Source organism: Choristoneura fumiferana, chromosome Z (genome assembly GCF_025370935.1).
Source record: "Choristoneura fumiferana chromosome Z, NRCan_CFum_1, whole genome shotgun sequence".
Taxonomy (NCBI): Eukaryota; Metazoa; Arthropoda; class Insecta; order Lepidoptera; family Tortricidae; genus Choristoneura; species Choristoneura fumiferana.
The window spans coordinates 9,476,765-9,496,667 of NC_133472.1; the positions used below are offsets into that span (position 1 = coordinate 9,476,765).

General features: G+C 37.9%; 1 protein-coding gene across 1 annotated transcript in view; it reads right to left on the reverse strand.

The window, feature by feature from the left end:
• Positions 1-486: 486 nt before the first annotated feature.
• The window catches only part of LOC141440824 (uncharacterized), a 55,515-nt gene continuing 36,098 nt past the window's right edge, over positions 487-19,903 (reverse strand). Inside the window, exons 2-4 of the mRNA XM_074105388.1 lie at positions 2,171-2,388; positions 1,466-1,646; positions 487-1,003 (exon numbers count right to left, since the gene is read on the reverse strand). Of these exons, the coding sequence (XP_073961489.1) occupies positions 828-1,003; positions 1,466-1,646; positions 2,171-2,388 (575 nt within the window). The 3' untranslated portion in view covers positions 487-827. The remainder of the gene's footprint in view (positions 1,004-1,465; positions 1,647-2,170; positions 2,389-19,903) is intronic.

The following is a 19,903-nucleotide window of genomic DNA, read 5'->3' on the forward strand; positions in this document are numbered from 1 at the left end:
GATCGTCTGTCCGTCACTAAGGGTTGTATCTTATAAACCGTAAGAATAGACATTTTGAACAGCTACAGCTGTTTTAGCAAAAAATAATAAATGAAAAATAAGGAGGTCCCCATGCAATAATCATTTTTTTTTTGATATTAATAATAGCAAATTGCAAAAAATACCTTGTAAAAATGAGCTCTACCAGGGGGGAAGGGGGTTTATTACATTCACATTTGGCAGTTTTTTTATTACCTATGACCACACCTTCATCTAATACCTTCTGCTTTTAATTAGTGATTCGTAGATATTTTTTTATTTTGGGGATCTCGCAAACGGCACTAAGGATTCCGATGAGATTCGGGGGTTTTACGGGGTTTAGGTACACTTAATCTAGCTCAGTCTTAATTATCTCTGGAAAAACGCTTGTTTTCGATCCGATCTTAATTATACCTACCAAGAGATCGCCTGAAGGGCGTCCATTAGAACGTAAATAAAACGATCAAAAATAATTGCAATATTTATTGTTTATTATTCAAGAAAGTAGCAATTAGATAACCGCAGAGAAACCAATGTCATTGTTAAAAATGTTTATTATTTTACTCCGAGATATGCAATTGTCACCCCTAACCTCCGCCCCTAACCCAGCATTAACTAGTGACGTTTTTTAACCCTATACTGCGCAAGTTATTAAAACTAACATAACTATTAATAAAAGTTCCGATTCAACCATAACTAAGAGATAAACAATATTGTAAATAGAAAAACCGAATTTGACATCAATAATACAATTAAGAAAAAAAGTGTCAAATAGGCGTAGCCTGCTGAACCAAATTTTTATCTGATCTTCAGGCTTCTTCCGGCCAGAAGGCTTCGACCACGTTCTTCAGCCGGTCGTCTGCCTCCGGCTGCCGGCCCATGAGGAAGGAAACTCGGTCCAGGCAGTCGTGCATGCCAAGGTATCGACCTTCCAGCAACTTCAGCTTCACTGGGTAGCGGTGGAACGCAGCCAAGTCCAATTTAGCTGGGGATTTTTAATTTATACTTAAGTACTTTAATACGTTCAGGGAGAGAGAGAAGCTAGAGTTTGTTCAAAGTCAAAGTCAAAATATCTTTATTCAATTTAGGCCATAACAAGCACTTATGAATGTCAAAAAAAATCTACCACCGGTTCGGAAAAACCTCTGCTGAGAAGAATCCGGCAAGAAACTCAACGAGTGTTATGTCTTTGGATGCAGCACCTCGCTCTGATAGTGCACACAATCTTTGCCATACTTGTCATTACTGGCTTCACTCGTTGGGAATCGACTTGATACTTACGGGGCGCCAGGCCACTGCACCTAGTCAGTTAAATAGTGTTCTCGGCTTTTGTAATACAGTCGAAACGTGGAGATGAGGGGATTCTAATATAAGCTTTATTTAGACCCGTGTGTAAATATGACATAAAGGTATAGGAACATACTTGTACTGAAACAGAATTAATAACCTGTACTCTGCGGCATCTGCAGAGTCCTATAGGACCCATCGCCATCCAGTCTCTCCAAGAAATAGCTGACTGATCGGTTGGAGTTGGCTTTGGCGCACGGTATTTGCATCTTCAGTGTTAGGTTCTTCCACTCGAGGTTTTCCACGTACATACCGATCAGATCCTCAAGTTCCTTACGTTCCTGAATTAATATATAAAAGGGTGATTCTAGAAAATTGGTGCTATGGATGATCTGTCGGTAGTGCCACCAACGAAGACGCGTGATTTTGTCAAAATTAGACATTAATGACATTGTAATAAGAACCACGGCACGCGTCATCGTGAATGACTCTACCTATAATAAGCAACAGTATTCAATGTAAGATGTTGGTCGAAAATTACTCATCCTTAGCTTGTAAATATATATGTACAGTACCTGTGATCTTTTGCCTTTAAAATTCGTTGTACTTACATACATACATCTCTCTCTTACTCTTGTTGCTGATGTCCTATTAATAGTTCAAAGGTTAACTGGACGAGATCCCTTTAAGGGATACGTTTGCCTTTGTATATCTTTATCTCTTGTTGACTGTTAATTTTCATGTGTTTTATGTACAATAAAGCGTACTACAATCCAATACAATCCAGCAATGATTGAACGGGAACTCAATAACCTTATTGATAACGAACCCGCCATTAACCGTCGTCAGAAAGACATACCCTTACCTTGTCGTTAACAGGAACGAAGTCGACACAATGTGAGTTGTCGATGCTGTTCGTGTTCTCAGTTTTCAGCCGGAGCAGCGTCCAGGAGCCAACGGCCTGGTGGTCCTCGAACTTCACTCCGCGGGAGAACTCGTGGCAATTTAGATGGCTCTTGTCACGGGACTTGGGAGCAGCTAAAGCTGGCCCCGCGAGAGCCAACACTGCATTAAATAGGGAAATTTATATGTATATTCACCTTTATCTTCGTATCAGCCGCAGGATGTCCACTGTTGAACATGGCCGCTCCCTCATTATGTAGGTTATATAGCAGGAACACCAAGTGCTGAGTCAAGTGGTGAGAGTGAACATGCAAATTGAGACTTTTCGTAACTTGTCGCTGTGAACACCTCCTTGGTTACCTACTCCCTGGTAGAAAGGATAGCTTGTCGAGGTAGTTAACTCGAATTGTCGCGATAATTTCTGTCTTGTCGTGTCTGAGCGTAAATAAAAGAGTATTTAAAAAAAAACTAAACACCTTTGGGCCCTAGTTTTTTTCTATGCTCGACCACATTGCAAGTGGCCCCATTTATCCCCTATGTTATGTCCATCCATCTGCCAAACACCCTGTATATTTACAAATATCCAGATCGCTACTATTGGGTAGGATGGTCATAAAGTTGGCTGCGGTTGCTCATTGTATGACAATACCAATACGTTGAGCGAGTAAAGAACCAAAAAACCTGCTTTGTTGACTACTTAAACGACTTGTTCTCATCCGTCTAAGGATTGGGTGACTGATACTTGGTAGGTACTGATTGAGATGTTTAAGCGATTTAGATGACTGGTATTGTAGTTCTCAAGCGGATGGACCGATTTCGATGCGGTATTTTTGTATAAAGCGTTTCCATGGTTCTTAGCTATGCTTAATAAAAATCGATTTTGATAGGTTAGGTTAACTGTTGTTAAAAATATAATGAAGTGGATAAAAAAGGCCACCTTCACGCTAAACTCGTCGCTCGTTGTTAGTGCGTTGGTGTATAATGACGTGCAAACTGAATAAACGTCGCATCCCGTCGCGATCACGAGCGTGCTGACTGTTTAATTTCCACTAATCAGGTCAGATAACAGCCGCGGTATGGCCTAGAGGCTTGACCTATGGCCTCTCAAGCAGAGGATCGTGGGTACAAACCCCGGGCTCGCACCTCAGTGTTTTTCAAAATCCATGTGTGAAACTACGTTGAGGAAAAAATCACCAACGGTGAAGGAAAACATTGTGAGGAAACCTGCACAAGCAAATCAATGGTGTGTGTGTGTGTGTGTGAGAAATTCCCAATCTGCGCTGTGCCCATTGGAAACTATGGCGCAAGGCCTTTTATTCAGAGAGGAGGCCTGTGCCCAGCAGTGGGGCGTATATGGGCTGGGATCTGGAGGGTCTATATTCGATCACCGTTTGGGGCAGACACTTGTATGAATAATGATTTGTTTAAGTATGTTTATCCGTTGTCTAGTACACATAAACACACGCTTTGCGTACTTGATACACTCAATTGGTGTTGTCTTGTGATAATTTGTTTATTTACTTAAGGCCCGACCGGCTGTGCATTTTTCTTCTACTTATTGCCTCTGTTCCCTGATACAGTGATCTCAACAAGACTCTACTAAAATCCTGCGAACGGATGTAACTAGGTCCATCGATACGACTGCCTTAAACCATCTTAAACGGTGCAATTTACTTATCAAGTGTCACATGGACTCTAGAATTAAACCGTATAATATTACCGTTGAACCGCAGCTTTTCACTAGCGTCCTGTATGCGGTTCCCAAGACAAGGGGCGCGTGCGCCCTTTTGTTCTGGCACTAGGCCCGAGCTGCGTGCAAATTGTTGTCCATGTCATTCCCGTTTAGGGTTAACAAACCTAAATTCATAAAGTCCAGAAAACTCGATGTTCCAAGACAGAGCTATTTTACAATATAGGGTTAATTTGCGTAAAGATCCGGAGTAGTATATTATAATTGCACATCAGTTCTAAAAATCTATATATATACACATAAATTCAGGGTAGACAATAGGCGGTCTTATCGCTTAAAAGCGATCTCTTCCGGATAACCATGTTTACCACGTTTTACGTTGGCGTTTAACAAAATTTTACGTGTACACTATACATTTATTAAACGACGACCGGACGACCGGACAAGCCTAGTGTTAGTGAACCTGACTTGGCTACGAAGCTTGAGCTCCCGGGTTCGATCCCCGGTCGGGGCAGATATTTGTAGGTATGAAATCGACTCGAGTCGACGAGTCTTGGCTGTTTATGTATTTAACTATATATCTTTCTATTTAAGTATGTTTTTCCGTTGCCTAGTACCCATAACACACGCTCTGGTTACTTTGGGACTAGTCAATTGGTGTCCCGTGCATTTTAAAGTTTTATCACATAAGAAAGAAATCTTGATAAACTAAAAATTAGAAAGCCTGATCAAATTCGGAAAAATAGCCAAAAGTTGTAATCGTGGTAACCCTGTTCCCGGCTAACAGCGGAGAGGGCTTTTAAAGCGCTGTTATACGGTTTCAGTTTTGAGTTTGAGTTTGCGGTTTTCTGTGCACGCGCGCATTGATCATGCCAATCCTTTGTATCACACGGAGCGATGGCACCTGTCGTCCTCATTCACTTTTAGCACTTTTTGCACGCCCTTGTACAAAAATTTAATAATAATGTGTACCAAAACTATAAAGGTAAAATCATTATAAGTCTTGGTCCTATAAAATATTATCCAGAAAAGCATTGCCTTGTTTATGGTATATGTATTATATGTCGGGCATATCTGCGCAAGATTAGATTACACAGCGCCATATCTCTGCGCGATTTACGCCCACGGTTGACCCACCGCGGGCTGCGAATGCTGTCCTGGACCGAGCTCCATTATAATATGAAATAATCATCGATAACGCAGCGCGTACGAATGCAGGTGTAGAACACTTAGACGATAGCACCTGGCCAGGAATTAGCGAACTAATATTTCATCGCGCGTCATTAGTGAAGTACGTTCTAATCGTTGCGGCTTTTGTTCCGCCAGGGACCGCGGACTTCCCGGCGCGGTTTTAATTACCGCCGGCCGAATGCGTTAATGTAATCAAAGCTCGATACATCATACTCGCGCTATCTCCCCGCCTCGGCTTGATTAATAATTCTAATGAGCAGCGGTGCCTAAACGAGTTAATAAAACGTTCGTTTTTTACACCGCGGTGCCACTGGGAGCCGTAAACGGGCGCATCAATCACCGCTTTGTGCGCGCCGCCAACGCCTAATGATTGAGACGACGCTGGCCCGCGCCCTGCCGCGACACCGACACCGCACCGACCACTTCAAAGAACCTCTCCCCAACATAATTGCCAAACGATAATTATTATTTTAATTCTAATTTCTCCTACCACTAGCTTGATCGTAGCCATGGTGTGATTCGTTACTTATTTCACTTGGGGCATAAAAAATGCACAACATTCGCAAACGGTTAATAAACCAGTAGCATAGCCCGCGGCTATTATTGGTGGTTCAATGGAATAAAAACTATCAAACAATAATTTTAATTAAGTACATAGATAGATACTTCTACATAATAAATTATATACCTATGTTTGCAACTGTCTACGACAAATTTCTGTTCGAAGAACGTTGGACTTTGTTAATACTACGAGTATAAGAGCACTCTTTGAATTCGGAAGAATTATTGCGAACGAGGGAACTTTTGCTGTTTGAATGCATCCAAAAATTAGGATCATATACCCACGTGACAAATGGCAAAGATTAGTTTGAATCACAACAGTTTATTCTGTAAAACTAGTGGGAACGGGCTTCGTCAAACACTATCAATCACGGAGCGCCCGCCGCGGGCAGAATTGCTTTAATTTGATAAAACGCAATTAGCTACCAAAAAGAAATCTAATCTGAAGACGGCTTACGTTTTTTGGCCGGTATAATTTTTGGAGTGCGTTCCACTTGTCAATTATGAACGCTGTAAGTCAGAGTTTTGTTTCGTTTTTTAAAATGCGAGTTCATTTTGATTAATTTATAATGTCATAGAGTCATAGAGCTGAAATAATTGCTTGTTTGCAAAACACTGCTTTTCTTAAAACAGTGTGTCTCAAGTTAGATAATCATAGTCATAGTAAAGTGTTTCTAAGTACTGTTAAAGGTGTTTGATACGTACTAGATTCACAAGAAAACCTGCACTTCATCATAACAGGGTGCAAGCGGGTTTTGCAGCACGAGCCAAGTGGAACGCCACGGGCTTAATGTCTAATTCTCCGCGCTACCAACAGGTGGCAGCAGTGCAGCCGCGGCTTTTCAAATCTGACAGACGCCATTGCCTTTACGTCAAAAAGCCGCGAATAAAATTAATGATGTTCGCGCCTTAATGACGTCTCACGACGCCGCTCCATTGTATCCGTAATACAACAATTATTAAGATCATTTATTAAGTTTATTGATCTTTTAACTTAATCTTTTATTTCGTAATTTAGTTCCATGTGAGCTGCGAACTCTGAAAAAAATATCTCATATGCAGAGGCACTTTTTGGACTATTTTTGTCATTATACGGCGTGATGTGAGCGGGTCTTTGAATGTGGAAGCAATTACTGCCCCGCATGTGGTTTGATTATGTACGACGGTTCATTCCATCTAGCGGTGAGGCTATAAAACGCTGGTAAAAACATTACTAAAACCTTTGCCGATGGTAGTTTTTAAGCTTCCGTTGCTAAATTGAAGTTGATATTAAGAGCTATTGTTACAATTTAGGTAGGTTTGGTGTTTTTTATGTTGATTTGAACATTAGTAGAATGAAGAGCTTTGTGAGATTGTGTGGTTGACTGCTAATGTATCGTGAGGGAAGGAGTGACAGTTAGGGAATGTACCTACTTAGTTTGGATGTATGCTAAGTAGGTATGTTGAGCGGACGAAGGCGGCATTGGACGGCGCTTGCTTCTAATTACGAGTTACTCAATAGTTTAGCCTTTGACGCTGGAAACTTCGGCGTCTCACAGCTATTTGCTGTACTTGAACCGTGGTAGAACTAGAACGGTTTTCCGTGAACTACTTACTGAACGTAAGCCACTTTTGTGCTTTTGCAAAGGAGCAATAAGGTATTTTGCTATAGTCAGTTGGTCGCAGACGCAGAGGCGTTGCCAATTCAAAAGAAAGGGTATACGTAGATTCGATGGTTAGAATGACAGCAAGCATGAGCACGTGTAAAAGAATGGAGGTTTGGAAGGATATAATATATTTTCAACTTACCTATATACGAGGTCGACCAAGAAACTGCTTCACAAATTTTAATCACAGTCCCTACTTCAGAAATAAAACAATATGGCTGATTGTAATATTGACTTGTGAGTGAAGAAAAATAGGCTTTGACGTTTTAAGCGCTACAACGTTAGGGTGGTAAACCAATTTCTTGGTCGACTAGGTAATATACAATATTAAATCAAATCAAAATATTTTTGATCAACATAGAATCATATTGTTAGTAATATATGGAGCTTAATTCTAGTGTTATCGAGACTATACCTTACTCCACACATGAATCATACTGCAATGGTAATTAGGATGCTGTTGGAGCTTGGAGCTGCCTCGCGCACTCTGCACCAGAAATATGCAGCGCTTCATAGTGGCATAAAGGCAGTCCAATCTAGTCTCCGCGAACATACCTACCCGAAGCGTTGCAATAACGTCCTGTGCTATCTCTCTATGTCTGTCATGTAGGTCAGAGGTCAATATGTGACCTGTAGGTATTTAAATTAGTTCATTACATTTAAGGGAGTCCCGAAAATAATAAATATCGTGGGACGATTGACGCCAATCGATCTAGCCCCAAACTAAGGAAAGCATTTAGGTACTGTGAGTACCTACTATAAAACGGATATACTTACTTTTCACCTCAGCACCTGAAATATGCAGGTTTTGCTATGGGAAGTCATGCTCCGTGAGAAAAAGTAACTTTTTAATTAGGTATTTTTTTTAATGCTGGAACAGTGCTGGGTCTACTCACTGAATTCCAAATATTTAAATTTCACTTTGATCTGTCACTTTCACTTCAACACCAGAAAAGGGAGAGATAGGATCAAATGTGTTGATTACAATCTTTAATTAAATTTATAGTGTTATTTTAAACGATAAATAATAAATTACATGACAACGAAAGATTTCCAAAATGTCAATTTTCCTGCTCTTTTATAAAAGTATGCAACCTCGTTGCACGAAAGCCGCTGCTTTTGTTTTAATAAAAGCATTCCGCATATTGCCTACCTACCTCTTACAGTTGGAATAAATAATCGTCAAATAATTATAAGTTACTTACGTATAATTTATTATTAAATATAGATTAAATAATAACAATAGAAAACTATAACCTAGTCAAGTAACATCGCCAAATTGAATTAATTTGCAACTAATCTACTTATTTGTGTTTATTTAAAAGAAGTCCTGATAAAATCATAATTAAAGGTTTTAATAACATTTCTAATAAATTATACGTTTATTGTTCAACCTTTTTAAAGAACCAAAGGCTTTTTGCAGGATTAAATAAGATATATTTTACAAGTAGTTCTAAGTTAAAATTATAATGCATGTTATAAGTATGAGATTTGTATTGTACCTACTGGATACTAGTTCGTTCCGAATTCAAAGCTTCTCTACTTACCGGAGACTTGATCAAATCTGGCATTCTTAACATTCTGCGACTGTATGACTGCGACTGTATTTGCGACTGTAGCTGTTGCGACTGTATGTATAATTTTTGAGCAAAGATTTTAAATGCGATTATTATGTTTTTTTCTTAATAATGGGATGATATTTTAAAAAATAGTGTGTTTTGTAAATAAGAATTTGTGGTTTTATTCTTTAAATTATGTTCTCGCTGCTGCTGAGGTCAAAAAGTTGTATGTGTCACACGAGACCAAAGTTTTTTTGCATCTTGTGTGTCTGAATCCCTCGCTGCTCTCAGGATTCTAGCCCAGAATCACTCGCTACGCTCGTGATTCAATTATAGTACCCTTCGGTTACTCGGGATTCAAAATCAACATTCGCACAAAAAACTACGTTGCTCTCTTGTGCACAAATAACTTTCACACTAATATCTACCACACACGTCTGGGGATCAAACCCGAAATCTCAAGCTTTGTACATAGTTAGGTTCTCTAACCAAAAGGTTATCCGGTCGCAAAAAAAATAAAAACTAGACATAATGATTAATAAAATTACTTAATTTTTTTTTCAGTTCGTTTCGTGAATGAACTGTATTCCCCAAATGTATACCCACCTACCCATAGTCGCCTTAGGGTCTCCCCATAATCGACGCGAAATCGGCTTTAGCTGTTCAAAAAATTCTTTGTGTCCTCAATAATTGCGAAAAATACATCGGCTCGGCCGACGGGAAACGTCGTTTACCGTCGGAAAAACGTATTTTTCGCTCTTATTACGTGGACATAAAGTGTTCTGTGATCGGCTAAATCCAATTCTACTTTGATTTAAAGGTGTGATAATAGATATGGAGAGGCCCTTATCCGATAGAATGGCTGTCATTTGTTTGTACTGATCACGCGTCTGCTGTTAACACTACCTAATGTGTATAATAACGAGTTGTCAGGTATTCAAAGGACGCACAAAGAACTAATAACAATAATCGATTACCGGGGGCATTCGCTCGGATAGGAGCAAGGCAAGCAACTTACAGCGCATTACATCCAGCTAATGCTCGAGCAGTCACGAGCAAAATAGCAAATCACCGCAACTAGCGCTCGTTGCGAACAAATTAAGACGCGGAAAACACGTCCCGCAAAATTATATCTAACAACGGAAAATTAATGCCGCAAAATAATTTTCACAACAAGGAATCGATTTCTCAATAATTGTGAAGCATTACAATATCAAGGCAGGGATCATAGACATATTCATCGGTAATTCTGAGCCACGACTGGAAACCGGCGCAATTAGATGCAATCGTGTCGAAATTATTGTAATAACCGAAAAGGATCGATGCTCTAACGATCGTTGATGGTTGATCGGCGTCGGCGATTGGCTAGCGGCACACCAATGCGCGCGCGCGGCCGATAATGTAATTACGGCAGCGCGCCATGCTCGCTATTCGCTTCTATTTTCAGACGTCGAGCTTGAAACAGTTCTGAAAATGTGCGTACTGCGCAAGAGCCCCCATCCCGGTCCTTTCCTACAATCACACTATCACTAACCTAATAGGAGATAATGCGAAGTTTTAACTATCGAACACTTTTTATCCTAGAAAAAATATTGCTATTTATCTATAAACTGGATTATAAAAATCGTGGTATACAAATCAACACGTGACCATGGCGCTGCAATGTGGTCGAAACTCTTGAGGAAATTTTAGCAATGAATAATACCCACGTGTTAAGTCCCGAGAAATACAGGGTATTTGGCAGTCAAGTGTAGGGGTTTTAAGGGATGATGATAGGTAGAGTCATACTATTATGAAAATTTAATTTTTTTAGTCGTATAGACAGTACCGTGGTAGTCGTACACAATTACACTGTATGAAAACGAGGCCTCTTCTTTTTGGAAATATCCATGAAATACTTTATTTTTTTTGTTTTCTTTTTTAAGGAGCACATTATTAGAAAGCCCGTTAATCAAGGATAAGCAATTTGAACTCCTAAATCGCTGTTACTTTTTTTTCATAGTCACGCAAGTTATAAAAAGTATCTGTGTTTTTTTATCGTCATGTCGAAAAACGTTTTTTTGATCAGTCTAGCAGTAGTAGGAATTTATTTCTTGGGTTCGAATCCCGGCCGGGGCTGATATTTGTGTGAATAACACGAATGTTTATTCTCGGGTCTTGGATGTTTAATATGTATTTAAGTATGTATTTATCTATGTAAGTATGTTTATCCGTTGCCTAGTATCCATAGTACAAGCTTTGCTTAGTTTGGGACTAGGTCAATTGGTGTCAAGTGTCCCATGATATTATTATTATTATTATTTTGAAGAATCAAGGTATTGTGAAGACAAAACACTAAAAATTAACTCAATACAGGCGATACAGGGTGTTAAATAAAAAAAAACTAGCAAAAGAAGTGTATTAAAAAAAAACAAAAATGGCAATATCTCAGAAACCGTGAAACTTACCAAAATAGTAAATGTGGTATAAAATGTTCAGAATGTCCTTAATCCCCATCCTATGCCCCAATGACCTTCGATCTGAATTCCTTAGTTTTCTAATGTTTTTTTATAGTTTATTATATTAACAACAACGGCTTTAAGCAATATAGTATCGTATCGTCTTCGAGATATTTGGCATCAAAGCTGAACAATTTTAGGCCAAAAAACTGGTTTTCTGGCCATAACTTTTGTGTTAATTAGTTTCAAATGAAAACCCTCGACCAGTTTTTTGAGACGTTAAAGACGAACCTAAATATGTAGATTTCGTATATTTTAGATCTTTCACGTCAATAGAGATACGAAATAAGTGTTTTTCCAGACAATGTTTTAAAAAATCGTACAAAATTAGTTTTCGTTTTTTCAAAATCCGGTGGACAAAAATGGAGATAAAAGACTGGAGAACCGGTAGCCGTTTGGCTTATAATTCTATCTGTAGTGCAAAAGTAGGAGATACGATTTAAAACTTGTCAAAAATCGATGAAACCTCGGGTAGCCCCTTAACTATCATCCCTTAAAACCTCTACATCCGACTGCAAAACACACTGTATAAATTATGAGTGAAAATAGTGACAGTTTAAAACATAAAACTAAGTAAACTTCAACGAAAACTAATTTGGTCTGCCTACCAAAATAAAAATGTGATTCATTGAGAATACCGGGCAGAATCTAGAATATCATTATATGCTTGAGCAGAGGCCTTATTGTCTATCTCACTCGGAATCACGGTGTCTTTTTCACCGTTTTTTCCTGCCACACGGTATTCACCACTTCTTTCTGCCACATGGTATAGGACGAGGGGTAAAAAGAGATGGTGAATGTGATCGCGAGCGCCAGAGCGTTGGACAATATGCGACAGGACGAGGTTAAAGTTGTGAAATAATGTACAGCCAGCAACAGATATCTAAGAGTATGCAGAGGTGCAGAAAAGTCAAACTCTGCATTATTCTATGTAGAGCTTGACACATTTCGTGCATGAACGTAAGTAGCTATCATAAGGTCGCGGGTAAGCAAAGTAATTATTTCAGTTCATTGATATGGACCTCCGAAAAGTAAAGCCTGATTCAATAAATTATCATTCAACTATTGCAACACTCAAAAATTACCTACTAACTTTAGAATACTCATCACGAATTGTGATATCACATAGATGCCCATGATGATGCATGCTAAAAGCAAACACAAAACGGAAACCCAATATAGGTCTGTAATTGGCAGGGACAATTACTGATAGAACGTATTATAGGTATGGTGGTCACGTAGAACTCAAATGCGTGTATTATGAGTACGTGTCTTGAAGCTTTTGCAGTCTATTGGAGATGCATTTAAATAGCAGTGCAATGTAATGTGCTGTATTGGGTTTTGATGAAGCACTTGGCCTATTAAAGTTGGCCTTGATGGTCACTAGTCTTGAGCTAACATAGTTAAGTAACGTTTATTCTTGTTTTATTAACTTGTTGTCATTTAAATACCTGAAATTCATATCCATACTACCTAATATTATAAATGCGAAAGTGTGTGTGTTTGTATGTTTGTCCGTCTTTCACGTCGAAACTGAGCGGCGGATCGACGTGATTTTTGGTATAGAGATTGTTTACGGGCCAGAGAGTGACAATAGGTTACTTTTTAGTTCCCGAGGGAACAGCGCGCAATAACCGAATTCCACGCGAACGACGCCGCGGACAAAAGCTAAGTATATAATGAAATAAGTACCTTTACTCGGATAAACTAAAATACTTGACTGGGTGCAACCCACGTGCAACCCATCATGTTAGCATTGCAACCGTCTGTCCAAGAAATCATTGTGAAATGAAATGTGAAAAGCCCTTGGATTCAGTTTCCTCAACCGAGGAATACCTTTGTACAGTTACAGTGCGTAATGTATTTCCATTGAGAAAAGCGGAAATACGACGGAACCCGAAATGTCAATCAATTATTGTTTTTCAATTATCATGCTCTAAAAGTAGGTCAATATAGCCTTATGAGGCGGGAGTAAAGTGAGTACTTTAGTCCCTAGGGAGTAAAAGTATTTTTTTTTACTTCGAGTAACTTAGATAAACTCAAACAGCCAGTTACTTGCAAAAAAATAATATTGTGTGTGGACCATTTTCATGACGAAAATGTTACGTTCTTAGTCTCGTAGTCTTAGTTCTATGCTTTTTCCGCATAAAAGGTGGTGCCATTCTATATTTTTCCATTTATGTATGGACCACTTCACCGATGCGATCTATACATATAAAATGCTTTGTCTTGAATGACTGACTGGACGGATCAACGCACAGCCTTAACCGCTGATCGTAGAGACCTGAAACTTGGAGAGTGTGTTCTTTGTTTGACGTCGGCATCCGATAAGAAAGTATTTTCCGAAATTCTACCTTTTAGGAGGTGAAAAAGGGGGGCTAAGTTTGTATAGGACAACGTGATTCCTTGGTCCAATCTGCTTCAAATTTTGCATAAACATTCTTTAACAGAATTAATGGAAGACCTGTTTCATATTTTATTGAAATTCATCCCCTAACGGGGTTAAAAAGGGGTAAAAAATATTTTGTGGGTGATTTGCTTATGAATACTCCGTACATACTTTTGATTTAAATTACATTTTATTCTGACACGTTTGAAAACTCAATCCGATTTTATTAGAAAAGAGGTTGAACTCACATAAAAGCTTGGTGCTATACAAATACTCTTTAAAATTGGAATAATTCGAAAGTCACCGCACTATTATTTGAAGGTTTCTAAGCTTTACAGAGGTCTTGTACTCATGTACTTTTAGGACACGGCCTCATAGTGACGTAGAGTTAGAAATCTTAACTAATAAAACTAGGGACTGGAGATTTGGCAAACTGATCTAAATCTGATAACAATTCAATCATGGCCAGGATCGTCTCCGTAGAAGGGAACTCCTCAAAAGTTAATGGCACAAACAAAAAAACTCTACATGATTGTTCAGTTTCAATGACAATGCGTTAATATAATATGTAGACACCACCTGATGCTGCAGCCAAGGTCTTCTGCTCATGACGGAAGACCTCAAGGGTTGATAGCATAGAAACGAAATTTTACATTAACGTTCAGTTTTGAAATACACATAACTCGATGAGATAAAATATATAGCTAAAAAGATGAAAATGAAATAAAATAATAAAAAAAGGTTTTCAAAAACAAGCTATAATGCTATTACTTATTCTGTGCCATAATTTAAGTGTGCTCTAAAAAAAGAAAATTAACATTAAATACCTACGTCAAACCTATCAACTCATTACGTAGGTAGGTACCTAACATAAACTAATGGTGCTTGAAATTTGGCATACATATGTACCTAAAGCATTATGGGGGTGCACTAAGGAAATATTTTTATAAAAGTCAATGGGATAGGAAATATCTAAACATTGTTTTTTTTTTGTTTATTGGGGGTAATCTCTGAAACTACTGAGCTTATTTGAATATTATTTCTTTTACAAATAGAAAGCTACACTATCCCTGGTTGATATAAACTACTTTTCTTCGGGAAAATGCAATATAGCCGCGGAATAAAAATAAGTGTAATTCTTTCAGTAATAGAAAGCTACAACTAGATATAATGTCTTTTATTGACAATTAAGAATGATAAAATAGATCAAAACAGTAATTCATGTCCCGCGGGAACTTTACAATTTCTCGGGATAAAAGTAGATTATTATGTCAATCAAAAATTGTGTAGCTTTTTATTAGTGAAAGATTTCTATCTCGAGGAAATTTCGAATTTCTCGGAGGAAAAGTTGGTAGCCAATGGTAGTCAACAACTGTAGCTTTCTATTAGTGAAAGTTTTTTTTTAAATCGATCTATAGAGTCATATCTATCCCGCACAGAGACCACAAATTTAACGCGAGCGAAGCCGCGAGCAAAAGCTAGTTTAGTGATAAATGTCAAAAACTGCTGTAATGGGTAGGTACTGAAGATAATTGAGAGAGCACGATAAAAACGAACTTTTCCGATAAAATACGATGGATAAGCATTATGCACTAAATCTGTATACCAACGAATTTTTTGTCAATTACAATACAATGCAAACATTCTGTACTAGCTTTTGCCTGCAGCTTCCCCCGTGTGGAATTCGGTTATCGCGCGCTGTTCCCTCTGGAACTGTGCATTTTCCGGGATAAAAAGTAGCCTATAAATGTCACTCTCTGGCCCATAAACTATCTCTATGCCAAAAACACGTCGATCCGTTGCTCCGTTTCGAAGTGAAAAACACACACTTTCGCATTTACAATATTAGTAGGTATGGATTGTACACCACAAATCGGTACAATACTGTCCTCATGTAAGGCAATTGGCAGTATCTCATTTTTAGACATTTCGAGTAGGTAAACAGACAATATGTATAAATTGATTACGTGTCGCTTAGCTTAATTGTTCTTAGGGGTTTTTGATTATGTTGTTGACAGATACGGCCAATTTTAAGCAAATCATCTGATAGATAATGTTTCAAGCTAAAGTACGTGATTGTATAAATAACTCAAGTGTTTTTTTTGAGATACTGCCAATTGCATTATAATAAGGGCAGAATAAGTATAAAACAAAAAGACAAAATACAGTGCAGTGCAATTTTACTATTATACATGCTAAAGTTTGTACGTGCGTGCGCGTGTGCGCGTGTGTTACTCCTTGATACTAAAACCGCTGGACAAATTTGGATGCTATCCAGAAAATAAAACATTTTATTCATTTTGTCTAACATTAGTAGAGCTAGGAAACCTAATTTTATATCACCGAGAAATAAATACCAGCAGAAATGTCTCAAGTACTGACACATATACCTAACGTTTTAAACTTTCGTGATTTTCACTCCTAGTCAAAAAAAATACCACAAACGGGACTTATCACGATAAAACACACGAGTAATATTAACCTCGACGTTTCGACCACATTACAGTGGCCGTGATCACGAGTAGACTGAAGTGTGGGGTGTCAAGTGTGCCTAGCCGGTGGCTAGTCTGCCGGTACTTTATGTGATCAAGTGCGGGTAGTTCGAAGGACTCGCGCTGCTAGGCAGACTTGACACCCCACACTTAGGTCTACTCCTGACCACGGGCACTGTAACGTGGTCGAAACGTCGAAATAAAAATTACTCGTGTGTTTTAGCGTGATAAGTCCGTTTGAGATATTGATAGCACAGTTATAACTAAATAGGTACCTACCATTGGATCTACCTACAATACAAATAAATAAAACTGAAGTGGCTGTATGTAGGTACTATTAAAATAACAGCTTTTAACTAGTAATAGTATATGCGTCCCTTATAACGAAACAGCGATTATTAAATTGTTGTCTGTTTGTTTGTCCGTCGTCGGTCCGTTTGTACCAGCTAATCTCCGTAACGGCTGAACCAATTTTGATGAGACTTTAACTGGCAGGTAGCTAATAAGTATAATAAGAAGAAATGAAAAGAACTACCCGTACCATATTGCTTCTCGCTCTTTCGTTCGCATCACTTAGGTACAGAGCCGAATAAAAAAAAAACTTCGAACATGACATTTTGTTTTTCAAACAACGTAAGTAAAGATCACGATGTAATTACCTGGTATCCAGGTATGAATTCGACGATTTAATCGGGCTAAGCCACGTTACAGATTAGTCAATATTATTCTTTGTTTAAATTAACCTATTAATGAACTCAACAGCTATGAGTATTAACCATTGACAAATTAACCTTTAGGTCGATCCATTACGCGACAACAATTTAAGTACGCATTTCAATGCTTTGTTATTTACGATAAGATAACCTTTAACGCGTTAACGCAAGGGCAAGCAAATTATTATGCGTTTGTTTTAGCCGATACAACGTTCTTATTTCGTTTAAATATCTTTGGTAGCACATGTCGTGTAATTATTGTGCCACGCCGCAGTTCTCAATGCTTGCCACATGCTATATTGCGGCTGTTGTGACATAAAGTTTGCTTGCAGTTAATTTACGCAGAAATAAGCAATGAAAGGAGTATCTGTATTTATTAATTTGTAAGTTTGTGTAGGTAAAAACTAACCTAGATGTTGCCAGTTTTTTCTGCCTGCTGTGGTCTGCTGTTTTAAGCCAAAACTATATAAAATATTGTAATCGAAATGGCTGTAACAACATGTAGGTATCAAAACAGTTTTTAAGTATAGGTACTTGGTTTTGATAGGTATTTAACTAAATGTAAACAAAACAACGTCAAATGGTGTCTTAAATATTGAACTATCTAAACATTTACATTTCTGTATTGAAATATACTAGTTTAATTTGTATTACAATGATAGATAAGTAAAATGTTTTAAATCCTTGAATGTACCAAATGTGGCAGCTGAAGTTAGTTTACATTTAGTTAAATACCTAGGTATTATACCCTGTCTTATCTCTGGAAAAAAGTGTTTTCTCCAACTTGCTCGGAAATGTTCTCATTAATTTTGGAAAAATCGACCGGGTAGTCTATCGCTATGAGCGTTGAGGTATATATTTTTAATGTTGTGCGTTTAGGGATTGCCACTTTAACTAAAAGTAAAATGTATAATATTTTTATTTATTAATCCTATAAGTTTTCTTTTAATTGATTTTGATTACTACCTATATGTATTTTATATGGAACCAAATATACGATTCGGACCCAAATCTTTAATATTGAAATTGAGGGGGGAACTTGAATTTAATTTTGTCAAAGATTTTCTGCCGTGTTATTTTTACGAAAATAAAATGAGTTCTGCAAGTACCTAGTGATAAAAATATCCAAATAGGCACACCACAAACTTCTGACTCGTAGCGTAGCATCTTTTATCAGTAAGGTTTATTTTTATTACTATTCAAGTGTAAATTTTGTTTTGATTGTAGGCAGATTGTTACATAAACATATATTATTGTGTCGAATAAATATAATGTCTTCGTTTTCTTTCCTCGCATATTTGGAGAAAAGCACTTTTCCCGCCCTCTGCAGTAATATACTAATTTTTGAGTTTTAGCCCAGGTACTGCGTCATTAATAACAAAAGAGTGATTTTTGGATTTTTTATCTCTGCCTCTATCATACTGGACAATTATTGTCTTTCTATAATGTAGTGACATTAATAGGGTTCTGTTTAACTTGTTTCGGGTATGGAACCCTAAATAGCGATATTAGACAAAACATCAATATTATGTACAGTCGGTGCCCTAACATAATTATCTACTTTACTATGCAACTAGTATGAAAACTGGCCAAGAGCGTGTTGGACACGCCCAAAATAGGGTTCCATTACGATAAAATTTAGTAATATTTTTCTAAGGATTTCGTTTTTTGTACGGACTATTTCAAGTTTAGGTATAATTTATACCTTAGGCTGCTATTTACTCGTAAACTACTAATAATTCTAATGAAAACTTAACCGTTATAGTTTTCCTTGTAATTTTGATCTACCATCCTGATTTTTTTTCAAATTTTTCCACCCACCGGTTTAGATGTTAGAGGGGGGGGGGGAGAATGGGACGCTCGATTTTAATGAAAATTTGCACTTTAAAGTTGAATATATTGCAAACAAATCACTGAATCGAAAAATCTTTTTAGCAACCCGCTAATGGTTTTAAAAGACCTATCCAACGATACCATATACTACAAGGTAGGATGAGAAAAAAAAAACACTCCCCACTTCACGTCTATGGGAGGTACTTTAATAACATGTTGATTTTTTTATTGTAATATTTTGTCGGCATACTTTACATATATATTCGTGAAAAATTACAGCGTTCAAGCATTGATAGCCCCCGAGCAAAGCCGCGGACGGATAGACAGACAGACAGACCTAGCGAAGCTATAAGGGTTCCGTTTTTACCATTTTGGCTACGGAATCCTAAAAAGTGGATACATAAGTTAGGGAACCGACCGTACCTACTATAATATTAACGGTGGTGCGTAGCCACGTGTAGAGGTTGGCCCGCTACGCGTAGTGTGGTCGAAGGCTCCTCTGGCCAGGGAGTCGAAGCTTAGTTAAGACTGGGCAAAAACTGGCCAAGTCAACCGCAACACCATGTCATACCGGTTCCCTATATCTAAGTAATTGCTTGTGGTTCTTTCCACCCCTAAATGCTTAGCGAAACGTGCGCCCGCTTTGGCACTGAGCCTTGCGAATTCACTAACAAGAACTATAATCATGTATAATTTGTTTCGAAATACTGTCAATGGCGTATTTTTGGTTTCCTTGTATTATTTTAATGCGGTTTCCGTAGCCCAAGGCATTTAACCTTACGTTTTCCTGTCCGTGTTCATTTTAAACAAGAGACTTTTTAAATGACTTCGAACGTTGTCATTCAAACTGTGATTTAAGGAGCGTTGCCGTTGATATAAATACCTTTTCTATTAATAGACCAGATATAAATAAGTATACGAGAAGGTACCTAATATTGAACTGAAAACAAGCAGATGCAGAGATTTGCCCCATTTTTTTAACCTTTAATCATTAGATTATCCACTTACTTGGTAGCTCTCGTTTCCACCATACTTTTGTAATTCTGTAGAATTTGCAGTCACTAATTCTTGTTAGTGTTTTTACAATTCTTAACAACACATCTTGATAAGACCATCGACAGCT